At 39.9% G+C, this 17,107-nt stretch overlaps 1 protein-coding gene across 1 annotated transcript; it reads left to right on the top strand.

Annotated features, from left to right (window-relative positions):
* Positions 1–2,549: 2,549 nt before the first annotated feature.
* Positions 2,550–11,528, top strand: RXYLT1 (ribitol xylosyltransferase 1; the record flags this gene model as incomplete). The annotated part of the gene is made up of 6 exons (XM_079549831.1): positions 2,550–2,694; positions 3,035–3,211; positions 4,636–4,738; positions 7,700–8,014; positions 10,036–10,206; positions 11,111–11,528. 6 exons carry the CDS (start codon positions 2,550–2,552, stop codon positions 11,526–11,528), a joined length of 1,329 nt encoding a protein of 442 aa, XP_079405957.1.
* Between the last annotated feature and the right edge of the window lie 5,579 nt (positions 11,529–17,107).

The following is a 17,107-nucleotide window of genomic DNA, read 5'->3' as shown; positions in this document are numbered from 1 at the left end:
TTAATTGATGAAAACAAGACTAATAGAGCAGTAATTATACCCAGAAAAGCTTTGTAGAAAGTTACTGACAACAAATGTATTCGTTCCACATTACTCATTTCATATTACTCGGGTAGATAGTGATAGAACAAGGGAGAATGGTTTCAAGCTCAAAGAGGGAAGGTTTAGTTTGGATATCTTCACAGAGAGAGTGATGAGGTGCTGGCACAGGCTGCACAGAGAGTTTGTGGATGCTCTGTCCCTGGAGGTGTTCAAGAGCAGTTGGGATGGGGCCCTGGGCAGCCTGGTCTAGTACCAGATCTGGAGGTTGGTGGTCCTGTCGGTGGCAGGGTGGAAGGACTTGTTGATCCTTGGGGTCCCTTCCAACCCAAGCCATTCTGATTCTCTGTTCTGATGAGGTCAGTTAGACCCTTTCTTTCATTCCCAGCTGTGCCCAAAACCTTGCTCAGCTCTGTCCACATTACATACTGACCAACACAGTTTTCTACAACTTCTCATTGATATCAAGGGTGAAGGGTGTAAAGGAGACTAGAGAATAATTTATTGTAGGAGTCATGAGCATTAAAAAGCAAATAGCAGAAAGAATCTTAATTTTTTCCTCACAGAAAAAAATATATTTTTCACAGAAACAAAAAGCTTGCTTCTACAGCTGCTTATCAGAATGTTTTGACTTCCAGCCACATTCATAATAATAATTTTAAAACGCCAGGCTAACTTTCACTTGTTGAAATCAATTCTTGAATAGAAAGGGCATTTGTTGAATGCACTTTACACTTCTTCTAAAAACGCAATTTTTTTTTTTTGTGTTGGGTTAGGATTCTTCCATGTCTCATGCCTTACGTCCTGCTGTGTAGAAGAGGTGAGCCTACCTCTTAGCATCACCTAGTAGATTCAAGTATTTGCTTTGTGCAAAGGTCTAGGACGTTAGTGGTGCTCTCCTCCTCTCTTCTCAACATTTGGTGGGCTTTAGGTCTTCAAAAACATATCTAGTTTGTTACAGAGTACTAGAAAGTTAGTAGGCCTTTGTAGGCTGCCACAGACACTGCGTAGGAAGTACAGGCATTCCCTGACTTTGGCATTTACTGCATGGTTTCTCATGATTTCGAGGAATCCCCATGGTTAAGATGACTTTTTCCAGTTTTACCTTCCTGTTAGTCTTACCATATAGTCCCTAGACAAAGCTCCTACTCTAAGATCCTTACTTATTAGACATTCTGTTAATTCTATCCCTCTCTTCATGTATTCTTAATATTACATGTTTTTAAGTCACACTTGTTTCTTAGATTTAGTCCTTCTTGACTTTTTTTTTAAAGCCTCTCCCCTGCATAGGAAGTTAGCTGAATCTGTGTGGGAAGAAGAGAGAATTTTCTAATTATTTTTTACAGTTTCTATTACTGCATTGTTTTAAATTAAATAGTAAACTCTTTGCACATTGATTTCCTATATTTTTTTGCAGCTCAGTATGTGAACCTAGTTACCGACACAGTCTAGAAAACAGGCTACAGTTAGAGCTGAAAATGGTATGATATCAATCTCTATAGATATCACATCTCTGTTCTTCTCAAAGTTTGAGAATATAGCACTTCACTGTGCATTCACACAGCAATAAGCTAAAAAACCAAGAATAAAACCCAGTCATTATTCTGAAAGCTTTTATCTGGCACACTTCTCCCATTAAACTATAAATCACTGTAGCCAAGATGAAGTGGTCATGACTCCCAAAAGGAACTTCACTTCTGCAACAGAGTTCTGTTAGCACTGATAAGTGTATTAGGAAGGTTTGAATTGGCTGGGATAAAAAGCACAGCTACATTCAGGATTAGGAACTGGGCTGGAAAAAAATGATAAGTCAAGCTAATGTAGACCACCAGAAAGGTTACCCAGAATAAAGGTATCACTGCTATCACTGTTGGCCACCAGGATACGTTTCCAGTTCTGGGAACGTATGTAGATGACTAAGTTAGATCTGAGATTTGGCATCTCCCAAAGCCTGCTAAGGCAACCAGGTACCATTTGGTTTGGAGCAAGCAGAGGCCTCTTCTAAAAATTTTCAGTCTGTGTAAGAGCAAATTTTAGTGCTCGAAAGGGTATTTTTATTTTATTTTATTTTATTTTATTTTATTTTATTTTATTTTATTTTATTATTATATATATATTTTTAAAAGGAATCAATCAAAAAGAGCCAGAACAGGTTGTGGGGTTGTGCGTCATGTTATGATCTGTACTGTTGCAAACCCTCTCTGTGCTCAGGGTGGATGAAGGTCACTGGACTTCAACTGTTGTTAGGGTCGTGGCATTAGAAAACAGGCTGCCGGTTGCTTCCCAGGAATTGTAACATCTAGCTTTAGTAAAGACTGGTGGCTCAACTTCCTATGTAAAACGATTCAACTGAGTCAGCCTACAGCTTTCTATGAGATAAAACCCTCACGGTTGCCCTTCATCGCGCCCTGCGCCGTCATTAACCCCGGTACGCGGGGACGCGCACAGCGCCGGGCCGCGGCTGCAGCCCCTCCCGCCGCCGCCTCACGGCGCTCTCCCCGCCGGGCGGCATGCGGGGCGCTCGCAAGCGGCTCTGTTCCGCCCTGCTCGTCGCTTACGGCCTCTTCTCCCTGTACGCGGCCTACACCGTCTTCCTCCGACCCCGCCGCCCGGCCGCCTCCCGCCCGCCGCACAGGGACCGCCGCGGCCCGCGAGGTGAGAGCGGCGGCAGACCGCGCCGGGGAAAGGCGGCCCGCGCCGGAGAGGCCTCGTCGCGGGCGAGCGGCAGCGTCCGCCCCGCAGCGTCCCCGTTGCGGGATGACGAGCAGGGGCGCGGGGGCGGCCCCTGAGGGGAGAGCGGGGCCGAGGAGCCCCCCGTGCCTACACCCCACCGCTGCCCGCCCGCCCGCGCTGGCGGCCGCCATCTTCCCGCCGCCGTTGTGGCTGGGGCGGGGCGTGACGAGATGCGGGCTTGGGGTACCGACCGCGACGGGTGTACGCTTCGTAAACGTCTAAGGAGAGGGTTTTGTGTAAGTTGTGTGTTTGGGTATCCCAGGTATCGATCACGTTCCTTTGGGAAATGAAGAGTGGAACCCGTGGGAAGCTGATGAGAGAAGCGAACAGGTTGCGGCTCAGCAGAGATACGAAAATATTCTTAAGCTGGTACAAAATGCAAGGTCTCAGCTAGAACAAACCAGGCTCAGAGTACAGATCTGGGGAAAAGCAGCGATTGGTGAGCAGATATAATGAAAAATTATTCATCACAACTTCTCTGGTAGAACACTTTCCTCTGCTTTTCAATAAATGAATGTTATATACGTACAAATATTATACGTATGATTGAAATATTGAAATGTGTGTATATCTGTAAATGAGAAGCATTAAGGAAGTGGTAGTTATTCAGTGTTATACCAATATAAAACTATTACTTGTATCAGTTCTATTCAGGGTTGCTTTTCACATCTGTCAAAGAAGAGTAGTACAAATGGCCAAGAAACAGGATCACACTGTGCGCAAAACTTACAGTGCAACAGAGGATAGGCGTCTTATTTGATTAAAGCAGGGTTTTTGTCATGTTTACCCTTAATGAACTAAAGTATTGTGCAGTGAGAAATAGACCATTTTGTGTACTGCTGCAACCATTGATGAATTGGGAAATTGTTCTGGTGAAGAAGACGTTGAGTTGCCTCTCTGTAATTGGACTTTGGCTACTGTTGACATTTCATTTTTCTTATAGAAATCATAGAATCCTCAGAATTGGAAGGGACCTTTGAAGGCAATCTAGGCCAACTTCCTTGCAGTGAACACCCACAGCTAGATCAGGTTGCTCAGAACCCTATCCAGCCTGACCTTGAATGTCTCTAGGGAAGAGGCATCTACCACCTCCCTGGACAACCCATTCCAGTGCCTCACCACCCTCACTGTAAAATACTTTTTCCTTACATCCAACCTAAATCTCCCCTCTTTAAGTTTGAAACCATTTCCCATTGTCCTGTTACCAGACGCTGCTGAAGAGTCTGTCCCCTTCTTTCCTATAGCTCTCCTTTAGATACTGAAAGGCTGCTATCAGGTCACCTCGAAGCCTTCTCTTATCCAGGCTGAACAGCCCCAGCTCTCTCAGCCTGTCCCTATAGAACTTGTGCCATCCCTTGGATCACTTTTGTAGCCCTCTGTTATTTTTAAAGTTTCTTTAGAAATGTAGAATTTCCAGCTTTAGTTAAAACTTTTACTTAGCACAGGGCACACAGTGTATTACATGGTGATACATTCTGTCATAAAATTTGGGTATTTCGCAGAAGCTTAAGAGAAATATGCTTGTGCTTGGAGTACTGATTAATACGTGTTTTTTAAGTGTTTTTAAGTGTTAGGGGTGCCAGAAAGAGATGTTAACAGAAACGCTAATGTGGTATATTTTCATTTAGTAAGCAGAAGAATCTTTTCAAATGCCTGATGTGTAAAAAAGTTATATTAACTAATTGCAAGTCTTAGAGAATTTGGGGGTGCAGTGTCCATAGAAATTTTCGTATTTCTTTTCTGAGTAGGTACTTACTCTTTTTTATTTTCTAAAACTACATTATTTTTTTTCCTTCTTTTTTTCTTGCTGGTGATGTAGAGATATGCATTCAAATTAGCATCATATCTTCATCTTTTATGTAGGCCTTTACCTATGGCAGCATATTTTTGGAGGGCATCTTGAGCCAGCTGATGTGACTGCGCAGTGGAGGGAAGGAAGCCAAAAAGCAGGAAAAACACATTTCAGGTACTAGCTGCCTAAATTAACAAGCCTCCTGCTCACTGATTTTTGCTTTCCAGTGCAGAGTTTGTTAAAGAGCATGGTAAGATTCAGAGGTACATAATTTTGTCCATCAAAGTTGGAATTATTTTAATACAAGTTGGAAGTACTTTAATTTCGTGGTGTATGGATAACTGAGGAATATGCACACAATATTTCTTTTGATACTCTTTTGATACTCTTTTGATACTCTTTTGATCACAAGAAACAGTCACATTTGGAAAAACATACTTAATAAAAACAGCTAAAAATACTTAATAAAATATAAACATAAGAACAGCCTAAACACATCACCATAAAAAAATTCGAAAGCTATGAAGCAATTCCATCAACTGTTTTGTAAAGTATGAAAAGACTCCCAATGCTGAGAAAGATGGCAGCAAAGAGACCTCACCAGTCGAGGGAACCAGCCCTGGGAAATGTGTTAAAACTGAGGCTTGAGTTTGGGAGTTGACTGAAAGAGATGTGAGGCAAGAAAATGTCTTGTGCCATTTTATTTCTGTTGTATTTAGGGAAAATGGACTTCATCTGCTCATTCATTAACAGGAACTTCTTTCTATTTTTAACAAAAACAACCTGCCAGACTCAGCATTTTGGTTAACCACTTGATAAGCAAAGAAAAAAATTATTTATAAAGGAATTTGACACTTGAAGCACTGCTTGTTTTGAATTTTGATCTGTGACTGTGCACATTTTAAGACTGTAGTCAAGCATATTTTGTATTATTTAGCACTTCTTCACTTCACTTGATATCATGCTTAATGTGTTTTGATTTCCATTTCCTCTTCAGAGAATGAGGTAGATATGGAAATGTTCTCTGCTGTGACTTTGTTACCTCTCAGTATGTTTTTCAAACCGTTGCCATTAAGTGGTCCCACTAGTTCTGTACTTCCCTTTATTATGGATTTTTTCATATATTTGTTCTTTATATATTTAAAAGCCTTCACCAATCATGGACCTATTTGGCATCTTTTCCTCTGTTAAAATATTTAACCTAATTATATTGCTGCTACAGAGCGGCTGTTACCTTTGCAACTAGGTCTGGAAAACCAGATCTAAAATACTGTCTTTTTGTAGAAGTTTTCAGACTAGTAAGGAAAAACAAAGACTTCATTGGAAGTGAGTTGTTTACTGAGTCCAAAATGCAAACTCCACATATCGGTCTGATAAGGTATTGATATAATCTATGTGAATAGTGAATTTGCAGCTTCTGTAACTTCCTTTATGTTTCCTAACCACTGTTGTATTCTGATTGGTAGTTAATAGTACAATCTTAGTACTATGTTTTTATTACTGAAGTACGGTGTTTTCTTGGTTTTCTCCCTCCAGCACAATGTCGTGCTGCTGAAATTCATGTTTCCTTCCATCCTTCCCTCCCCAGCTGTACCTCATGTTACTCCTGTACAAGTGGTAGCCTCACAACACTGTCTGCAGATAAAACTCTTTTCCCCCCGGTCTCTTTTCACAAAGTTATCACCTGCATATCCTATTTTCTGTATTAGGCATTCTGATGCTCAGGGTGTTCTCTTATAAATATCAGTGATGAGGTTGTCACTGTTCTTGTGCCCTATGAAGTCTTTTCTCACTGTATGTTTAACTTTAGATTTTGTCTTGGCCTGCTTTACATTAAATCTTTTAACAGACTTAATTCCTAATCATGAGTTTTCTTGGCTCCAAAATAAGGCACTGAACGAGCAGCATGGCAGCATAATTCAGGTTTAGAGTATACTTACCAAAGGTCAGCCTGTTTCGGGTATCTTCAGTGATGAAGTCTGTACAGCTTTGCTGTGAATTTTCTTCTCACTAAGTGTGCTTGAATTGAAACTGCTAGTCTCAGTATTCTGTGAGTTATACCACATGCTTATTCCCAATTCATTAAAACTGATGTTTATTCTAAATTAAATTGTACTTAAAAAAATTGTAGTAATGCAGTATTGTTTTTCAACCTGGAACACTAATACTAAATTGATTTCTGAGGGGAAAAAACTGAACACCGAGCCTTTTTTCCCCTCCACTCCTTCCCATGGTGTGTAATCACTAATCCTTTGAGATCAGTCAACACTGTTAACAAAGCAGGTGATGGAAGAGCAGGAGCTGGCAAACACTGGTTTGCTTCGTGGCAGTTCATAAAGGGCTGCTTATGTACTTGCACTTCCCATGCTTGTTAATGACTGCTGATGTAATGATTTTGCTACATGGCTGCAATTCCAATATTCAATATATTGTGATAGATCTAATTCATACCTAAAACTTTTGTGCAACCTGGCCTGTATCAAAGCCTGTGGTTTGACCAGGGTCACACAAGCAGCATGAGTTTATCTTTAGATACATATCTCTTACCTTAGGGATTCTACTGAGTATCAGATGATGCAGTCTGGTTACTGGGCTTACTTTAACATAACCAAAATTTCAGGGCAAAACAAACACCAGGCCAGCCAGCTGTCCCTTATTAAGACATCTGTTTTAGTAAGCTTTTACAAGTTTTTCCTCTTGTTGTTCTAATGCATTATTCATTGGTTATTACTGGAATTAATAAAAAGCTTGACTTTTAATGATCATCAAAGCATGTGTCCTGTGTGTGTGTGTGTGTGTGTGTGTGTGTGTGTGTGTGTTTGGTTGTTTTTTTTTTTTTAAGTTGATTTGCCTACATTTTGTTCAAACACAATGGCACTTCTGGTTTATTGGCAAAATACTGTATTTCCATTTAAGTCTAAATCTTTTTTTATTTTTCTCCAAAATAAAGCTGAAAGTGGTTATATTCCTTGTTATAACTATAGATATTAACAGCACAAGTGGTTGCACTCACATAGGTGTATGCATTTACTTTACTGAAGAAAAATGCCTCTGGCTTGCAGCGAGGATGCTTAGAAGATCAAGGTCAATAATTTGCCTTAAGGGTGTTTACTCTTCGTATTTTGGTTTTCACAGCTTCATCACTGGTCCATCTGTAGTTCCTGGCTACTTCTCAGTTGAAGCTGAGAATGTCGTGCTAGTTCTGAATGGAAGAGAAAAAGCAAAGATCGCTTACGCCACTCAGTGGTTGCATTATGCACAAACGTTGCTTCAGACTCGCAAGATACAGCATGTAGCAGTTGTGCTGCTTGGGAATGAGCAGTGCAACAACGAATGGATTCAGCCATACCTGAAAAGGCACGGAGGATTTGTAAATCTGCTCTTTGTGACGTACGACTATGCACTGGTAAATGAAGAAGATATTTTCCAGTGGCCTTTAGGAGTAGCCACGTAAGTGCTGTAGACACAGGTTTACATTTGAAACCTAATTGTTCTATATGAGGGCTGGAAATAGAATTGGAATATTACTGCTGATAGCCGAAATGAGTACAGTAGAACATGGTCCTATTAATGATTTTCTACGTGATGCGTTGGAGTCTTCAAAATTACATCTATCAATTAAAATAATAACAGAAAAAAAGTACAGGGTTTAGCTTCTAAAAAAAATCAGTTTGTGCTTAGTGGAGTTTTCTGTTTATTTTTCTTCAGTAGGTTTTCTCTTGAAATTTATCATAACTGTTGATGTAATATGTACACAAGGATTTAAAAGGTATTAATGTAATGAGGTTCCAACTGCAGTCTGTTCAGGACAGGAATGGGGTACTATTGGTGATACTTTTTTTTTTTTTTAACCCCTATTTTGGCTCTCAAAAATGAATTATACGCCTCTCCTTTGGAATTAGTATATTCCAGCATCACTTTAGAACAAGCTGGCTTAACTGCTTACTCACAAGACTTTGTTCTGCATAGTGCTCAGGCTGTTTATGTGAAATAGGTATGTGTTTGGTTCAGTTAAATGCATTTGTTTTCTACCTTAATCCTTATTAACAAAGTTCATAGTGTTTTAGCTATGTATCATGAACAGAAGAACTCAGGATTATTTTCATAGCTTGTGTTGCACTTGAATTTAGCATCCTGTATGGAGTTGGAGTCAGTCTGCAGATTATATGTAGCATTATACATGGTGCCACTGAAGTATTGGATTCTTGACAGCTTCAGAGAATTGATGATATTGGGAGTTCATGAGCAAAAAGAAGTTGAGTTTTGAGATGTCAAGATTAAGGTGACAAAACAGAAAGAAACAACAGAGTAGTAACGTGCGCTGTGAAGCTGAATGTAGAAAGAGAGATCAGGTGTCAGGATGGAGCTTTGCAGCCAGTTAGAAAACTTGTTGTTAAAGGCATGTAAATGGTCCAGATTTTCCAAGGGAAGAAGGAAAAGAAAGATAAATAGAATGCTGTAAAAATATTTGGCATGGGGAAAAAATTGGTTTTGTGAGAGTAGATGAATTAATGTTCATCACGTTGGAGAAGAATTTGGAAAGGGCTGCTTCATCCAAATCTGGGAAGGTGAGGAAGGTGAGCGCAGATATTCCAAATTATGAGGACTGCTCTGAAAGTTATGTCTCCTGTTTTATTATGTTGGCCCATGCTGTCAGAGGTGGTACAGCAGTAGAGGCTGAACCTTCCCACCAATATCCTGTTCCATGTTGTTGCTGTACGACAGATGGCAGCAGAGGGGCACTCTGACGTGGCAGTGCATATAGAGCAAAGGTATGGCCTTGAATTCCTCCATGTGGAAATAATAGCACCCACTGACATTCACTGATGCTTGTTGAATGTTTCTGGAGACCGACCAGTGGATGTGAGCATGCTGAGGCAGTGGGTGCTGCATTTCAGCAGTGGCAACACTGGCGTGAAAGACAAGTCAGTTTATGGATGGCCATGCAGATATTTATGTGATGGCAGGCAGGCTTTTGTTCATCACTGGTGAAAATGCACAGCTAATGATGCCTATATTGAAAAATACTGTTTCTTGGCTGAGAATTTGTTCTATCAAAGTGTTATTTTGCTCGTTGTTAGTAGTTTCCATTGGAGTACGAGGAGGCATTATTTTTGGACAACCGATGTATTAATGAGAATTAAATCATTGCGAAGTAAAATAGAGAACAGCTGCTTTTGGAAGTGTGTGTTTCTAAGGGATATTTGTAGCGTGCATGCATACTTTCTGTGGTGTCAAAACAGGACAGAAGTCTTGTGAGACATTCCAGAAGGGAGTGGTCAGGACAAAGGGAATAAAGACCAACTTTTAGGAGAAAACTTGTACTGGCTTGCTTATAGCTACAGATATTGATTGGTTTGAAAAAGAAAAATGGTTTAAATCTTAGAATATGCTACAGTGAACATGGTGCAAAATGTATTTTCTTTCAGCATAAAGCATATCATTGTGTAATGTGTACATTCTCTTTACAGCTACAGAAATTTTCCAGTTGTAGAGCCCAGCTGGTCAATGCTACACGATCCAAGGTCGTATCTCTGTAATTTTTTAGGAACAGTTTACAAGAATTCTTCTAGAGAAACCCTGATGGAAATTCTGAAGCAGGATGGGCTTGATAAGCTTTGCTGGATTGCAGCCAGAGAACAGTAAGACACTGATTCGCTTCTTGAAAATACCCTGAATTTTTGCCTGCTTTATTAATACCAGTCCTTTCTTGAATGTTAAAAAATAGAACAAATAAAGGTAAAAGTCATGATTAAAGAGAACATTGCTAGAATTCTTTGTGTAAGGTTTAATAATATTTCAGTTAGAAATGTATGTATCCTGCATGTAGAGGCATCATATTTTTTTTTTTTCTTATATACATTTGATTATAATGGAAGAAGAAATACTTGTCTTCAATCTTGTGTGTCTTAATCTTTCCATAAGAAAAAGGTAGTGGCATTTTATTCCATAGTGCCATTTATCCCCATATTCAGGGGTGAGTTTAATCTGAACAATAGTGAAATGATTGATAGTAGGCAGAGCAGTGCTTAGCAAGACCTCTGCTACCCTGATGAAGAGCCTCAGGAGGTGAACACTGTCTGTGGCATAACTCTTATCTCACAGACATTCTGAGACACTCCAGGCATACTAACAGGGTCACTGGATTGCTGTACGTTCTAGAGCAGAGGGATGTAAAGAGTAAGCCTTCACTAATTTGTAGGATTTCAGGTGAAAAAAAATTCATTGGGCAGTCTCTTTCTGAACTCAGATGTGGAATAAGTAGACACATGCGTCATCTGAGTCGTGCAAAATATTGAACAGGGAGTTTGAATTAGCCCCTCATACTTCTGTATGCTACTAAAAGGACCGTATCTAAAAAGTGTTGTAATCTGGTTTTAACAGTGGTATTATCAATAAAGCTTAAGTATAGTGAAGATTAAAAGCTTTTTTTTTTTTACATCCACGTTTTCAGTTCTCTAAGCAATTGATATTAAAGCATATCTCTGCTTCTCATTGTAATGCATGTGGGGAAGTTGTTAATCTTCAACCTCTTTATGTTCCTAGGTGGCAGCCTCAGGAAACAAATGAAAGTTTCAAAAACTATCAAGATGCCTTGCTGCAGAGTGATCTGACGTTATGCCCAGTGGGAATAAATACAGAATGTTACAGAATTTATGAAGCTTGTTCATATGGATCTGTGCCTGTTATAGAAGATGTAATGACACTTGGTGATTGCAGAAATTCATCAATGTACCACAGTGCTCCATTACAGTTATTAAAAACCATGGGGGCTCCGTTTATCTTTATTAAAAACTGGAAAGAGCTTCCTGCTGTTTTAGAGAAAGAAAAAAAAATGAGCTTACAAGAAAAAATTCAAAGAAGAAAAAAACTTATAGAATGGTATCAAAACTTCAAAGCGTGGATGAGACAGAAATTCATTAATACTTTGGAAAATTCATTTCTGCCCAGTGATAAAGGATAAATGTTCCATGTTGAAAATCTAGAATAGATTGAAAGCTCAATTTCATTAACCTTCTGAGGAAGCTTTTATACAAAAAAAAAAATCCCAAAAGGTGGGTGCATTCTGTTTGAAGTCAACAGATTTGGGCTAGCTTAACCAAGAGCTATGTTTGGCCTTCCATCAGTGACAATTTTCAGAGAAGATGTTGATTTAGAGGGATGGTAGTCTGTAAGGATAACAACAATTTTATGACTGTTTTGTAAGTTCCATGTTGATGTGTGATGTGGTAATTTTTTTTAAGGAAACCATCTTTGAGCATGTGAGCTTGCTAAAATGCGGCATGAGAACAGCAGTTGTTTCTGAAGAACAGGAAGGGAAAGCTGTATTGTTCAGAATGTGTTATGAGACCTAAAAAAAAAAGTATGGCTGTAGCAAAATTGCCAGGTTTAGCAGTCAGTAATGGATCTCCTGGTAAGTACTGACTTTGACAATGTGAACTGTTTACCTGATTGACGTGTTTCATTTCCATGGAAGTGGTCATAAAGCTGATTAAACACTGTGGAATAAAAACGTGTATTTCCAGGTGAAAGTAGAGAACTCTTTCGTTGCAATCTATTTCCTGTTTAATTTCAGATATGTCTTTAATTTTCAAAATGTCTTTCGTTTCTCTTTAGCTTTAGGATGAACCTTTCTGAAGCTCTGCTAATAGGGCATTTGTTCTCTGCAGTTACAGCTGCATATGCTGAATGTTTGGCCTTAAACATGAACCTGCATGTCATTTATCTGATTACTAAAAATCTGCTGGAACTTGTCAGCTCCAGACAGTGGCAGGAATACAAGCAGTGCATGTTTGTGACACTACAGACACAACAAACAGATTTCATTAAATGTAGTGAAAGGGATCTGTTATTGTTCTCGTGCAGGAGAAATGAGTATTTGCTGTTATCTTCTGTGTGTTTGGCTGCGCTGTTTGTCTGCATCACAGCACTGACAGATGTAGGGTGGTGTAGTTTTGTGTCTTTGAGTGTTGGTATGCCATATCAGTTCGTTCTCATGTAGCAGTTTAAAAGCCTGTACTGGTGAATAATATTCATTAGTGTAATGATACTATTTAGTTCTGGAGCATGTCATATGAGAGCATTTCTGTGCTTCTTTTCAGGTTTTCCTGCATGCTTTCTGTTTGAAGAAGAAAACCACATAAAATCATTGGCTTCACTGACAGTGGGTGATACTCACAGTGGCTGTTCTAGATCTGCAATTATGCATGTTTCAGACCACCTGGATTTTGGGGAGCTTGCATTCCAAGTGCAGTTAATAGAGAAACAGATGTTCTCAGAAGACAAGTAAACTAAATCCAGATGATCTGAGCTGTATGTCTATGATAGTTTTCCTGTGACTGTCACCCTCCTATTCTATCTGAAGCACTGTGCAATTGCAGTAGAATGCATATGTACTCCTTTCAGCTGAGACTGGAAATAAATACAGCTATCACCATTCAGCACAGAATTGATGAACCCTGCTGAGAGGAGGATCAGGATGAATTTCCAGTACATTTCCATCCTGAGGATCTGAGATGGCCATCTGCGCAGTAATATGCAGCAGTAAGAAGGCCAGAGAATGGCGCTCACTGCAGTAGTGAAGTGTCATAGCTGTAGTTTCCCTCTACTAGAACCTTTCTCTACAAGCCGTAGTACTGGGGAGTAGTGATCCATAGCAGTATTTTTCAAACTGTAATAACAGTTCCCTAGGCACTGATGGACAATTTCAATAGACTACCAAAAACAGAGAGAGTCAGCCTAGATTCATATCTAAGGTTGGTAACTCCTAGAAGATATTTGTGGTGTGCAAGTTGAGGTTTGAAAAATAGTTCAGTACGTGATCACCTGTAGTGCTGTTCACATGTTTCTAAGTAAATATGCAAGCTTATTTCTGAGCTCGTGGCAATTACACCTTAAGGGAGGGCAGTAGGTGCATCAGAGTTGAATTTTGCATCTCACTCGCGTGTTCTTGAAGCTCAAAGAGGAGTAATTTTCACTTCATCTATGTTTAGCCAAGTCTTAAAGAACTTGCTTGAGAGTAGCCCTGCTGAGAAGGACTCAGGGGTTCTGGTTGATGAAAAACTGAACATGAGGCAGCAGTGTGTGCTTGCAGCCTGGAAAGCCAATGGTATTCTGAATTCCATGAGAAGAAGGGTGGCCAGCAGGGACAGGAAAGTAAGTGTTTCCCTCTACTCTGCATTTCTGAGGCCCCATCTGGGGTACAGCATCCAGGTCTGGGGCTCCCAACTCGGGAAAGATGTGGAGCTGTTGGAGAGGGTCCAGAGGAGGGCCACGAACATGATCAGAGGGCTGGAGCACCTCTGCTATGAAGACAGAACGAAGGACCTGGGCTTGCTCAGCCTGGAAAAGAGAAGGCTGCAGGGACCTCATGGTGGCCTTCCAGTATTTAAAGGGAGTTTATAAACGTGAGGGAAATATCCTTTTTTTTTTTTTTTTTTTTTTTTTTTTTTTTTTTTTTTTTAACAAGGATAGATGGTGATTGGACAAGAGGGAATGGTTCTTTGAGGACCCTTCCAGCCCAAGCCATTCTGTGATTCATATTCACCTTCTTCTGTCCAAAAGAAATTAATGCTAGAAGTTTTTTTCATTTTATTTCTAATGTTAATGAAGCAAAGAGAGCAAACCCTGGTTAAGCCAAGAGAGACTTCTTACACTGCCAAACTTATGAGAGAGGTGCATGTTCTGTTTTAGGAATTAGCCCTCTGGTTTGAGATTGTGATGATGATGTAAGGCTTTGCAGGGCACAACCAAATGTCCCACTGCTATCAGAAAGTGAGTGTGGAGCACTCTCGAGCCTTTCTTAAATCAAGGATGCTGACTGTAACATCACATACTGTATGGATGACCAAGTTGGCAGTAATTTGCATATGTGCTGATTTGTGCACTGAATACTGGTAGCTCTAGCAGTTTCATTATCAGAGATGTTCCCTACTGAAGAAGACTTTACAAATTAAGCTGGATTGCCTTACTATAAGAGGAAACAGCTAGCTTCTCACGATTTACTGTACTTCTGTCTCTCTTACATAATTCTGAACCCATTAGGAATAGCTGTGAATGTACACTGTAAGCTGTGTAAAAGGTCAGCTCCAGAGCAATGTGTTTCCAGAAAAATGTTACCAGTCCTTGTAGCTGTTGATAATGCTGCAGATAAGGCGGTGGCTTGCAAAGAGTCAGGCTCCTGATTATTGGCCAGTATTGGACATTAAAGTTGCATGTGTTTCAGTATTTAGGTATTTCTGTATTTTTAGATACTGTCTTTCAATGACTGAAAATTATATGAGTGCTGCAACTAAAACTTTTATAGAAGGCTTCGCCATAGGAGTTATTAAACATGAATGTGCTGGTATCACCACTTTTTCTCTTACCAATACACATGCAAAACCACAGAAATAAAATCCTGTTTCTTCCTAGCAAACTTTCCAAGTTAGTAAAACCTCCGGAGCTGAGCAAACTCAGCAGCTGTGGCAGCAGCTTCCATTCTACAGAGACCTAAAATATTTCCAGATATTCTTCCTACTGCGATGGGAAATGAAAGACAACAGAAGAAGATTATACTGATTTTGGCATGTTTGTGAAGACTAGTGATGGGGGAAACTAATCTACTTCAAATCCAAATCCAACTGTGCACTGCAGAACTTGTTTCCAGGAAAACTGCTACCATAAAGCATGTTGGGACTGCTGTTTTCCAATAGCTAAGAAGGAATCCAATGTTTATGTAATGATGTGAATCCTACACAAAGGATTTGATGAATCAGCCAGAGAAATAAAGCTGATCTGATGAAAATGTGCCTGAAGGGATGACACACAGTTGACACTGGATCCCAGGAACTTTGTGTTGGTTTTGCTTTCTGAGTCCACAAAGTTAAATTGTTTGTTTGTGCAGTGAGCCATCCTGGGATCAGTCCAAAAGTGATGCTATAAAAACCATGCTGTGCAGCAAAAGCAACAGTAGTTCCACACTCTTGTTCTTTCTTCTCCATCCAGAAACTTAAGCAGTCACAGAGAATTGCATAGATTTCTTCTTAATCACCAGCTCATAAACCATGACTAACAATCAGGCTAATCCTGATAAGGAAACAGTTTGCAGGAGGTTATGCTACTGATTATCTTTGATGCTTAAATTCTTTGAGTGGGTAAAATTTTGGGATTTTTTCAGGGCCTCTCAAACAATAAAAACCAGTAAAATGACCTGTACTTTTATCTTGCCAATATAAATATCTTAAATTCCACATCTTTCCTACAGATCCGAAGAACACTTGAATGTTAAAAATGTGACTCTAGTTCTAAAGAACTTAAAAGCTGAAAAAGGCAGTAAAGGTGCAATCCAAGGGCTGAAAGAAATGCTCATCAGCAGTAGGTGAATGAACCTACATGCATTTCTGATGCATTTCATTCAAACTGCAAAAGAAAATGCATCTGAGCACTGAAATGACATATCGACAAAGTGGTTGGGCAGAGATTCTTTCAGCCTAATGGCAGAAGAGTACGTTTAAAATGGCTCCTGTTTGATATTTTCCACAGTTCAGTCTGACAATCCATAATTCCTGTTTTTCCTTAGCTGACATTCCTATGATCTTCATTTTTTTTTTTTAATCTTCAGGAATTTGTTATTTTTAGCTTGGGCTGCTTTCTGAAAACAAACAGAAGTATTACACAGCTTCCATGAAATGCGTGTTTTCAAAAGATGAGATGCAAAATAAGTGCTTCAAAGAGAAACGAGTCATTCACTAAGATCCAGGTGAGGACACGGCCCATACAAAAAAGTTAAGTTGTGCAGGTGGCCACATACAAAGGAAAACAAGTCTCTGAATGGCTGAAATTAGCCCAGTTCTTCCAAATGAAGTTATTCAAGCAGTACAGAGCTGTTAAATATTGTATTTGGAAGTTTGCTATATCTAAGGAGTCGTGTTCAGGGCCCAAAATGCAAAGTTTGTGCGTTAGTGAAATCTTTTTCCTCCTTTCTGTAGCAGTTTTTTTTGTTTGTTTGTTTGTTTTAAATGTGAAGAATAACAGCTGTTGCTGGCCATGACTGACAGTAGATCCATCTCAACTGATATTTTTGCTGGGAGACTAAAATGTTTTCCTCCATAGCTGCTTATTTAGAATCAAAGAATCATCTAGGTTGGAAAAGACCTTCAAGACCATCAAGTCCAACCATCATCCTGACATACCGAGTTCCATTTAGAACATTCAAGTATTTGTGTGATCATGGCACCTGACAACCCTCATCAGCAGTTAGGCTGCTGCAGTGCTAAGGCACAAAATACTCTTAGAGGTGAGGAGCCCAGGTTCAAGCCTTGGGGCTGGGCTGGGCAAAACAGGGATGCTGTTCACAGCAACTGATGTCATGTACTTGGAGTGGCGCAAGACCTTTGACATGGTCTTGCACCACATCCTTATCTCTAAATTGGAGAGATGGATTTGAAGGGTAGACTATTTGGTGGGTAAAGAATTGTTTGGATGGTCATAGCCAGGGGGTTATTGTCAATGGCTGAGCGTCCAGGTGGAGGCCAGTCATGAGTGGTGTCCTCTAGGAGTCCA

This window comes from Tetrao urogallus (genome assembly GCF_951394365.1).
Source record: "Tetrao urogallus genome assembly, chromosome: 1".
Taxonomy (NCBI): domain Eukaryota; kingdom Metazoa; phylum Chordata; class Aves; order Galliformes; family Phasianidae; genus Tetrao; species Tetrao urogallus.
This window is presented reverse-complemented; position numbering and strand designations above follow the sequence as displayed.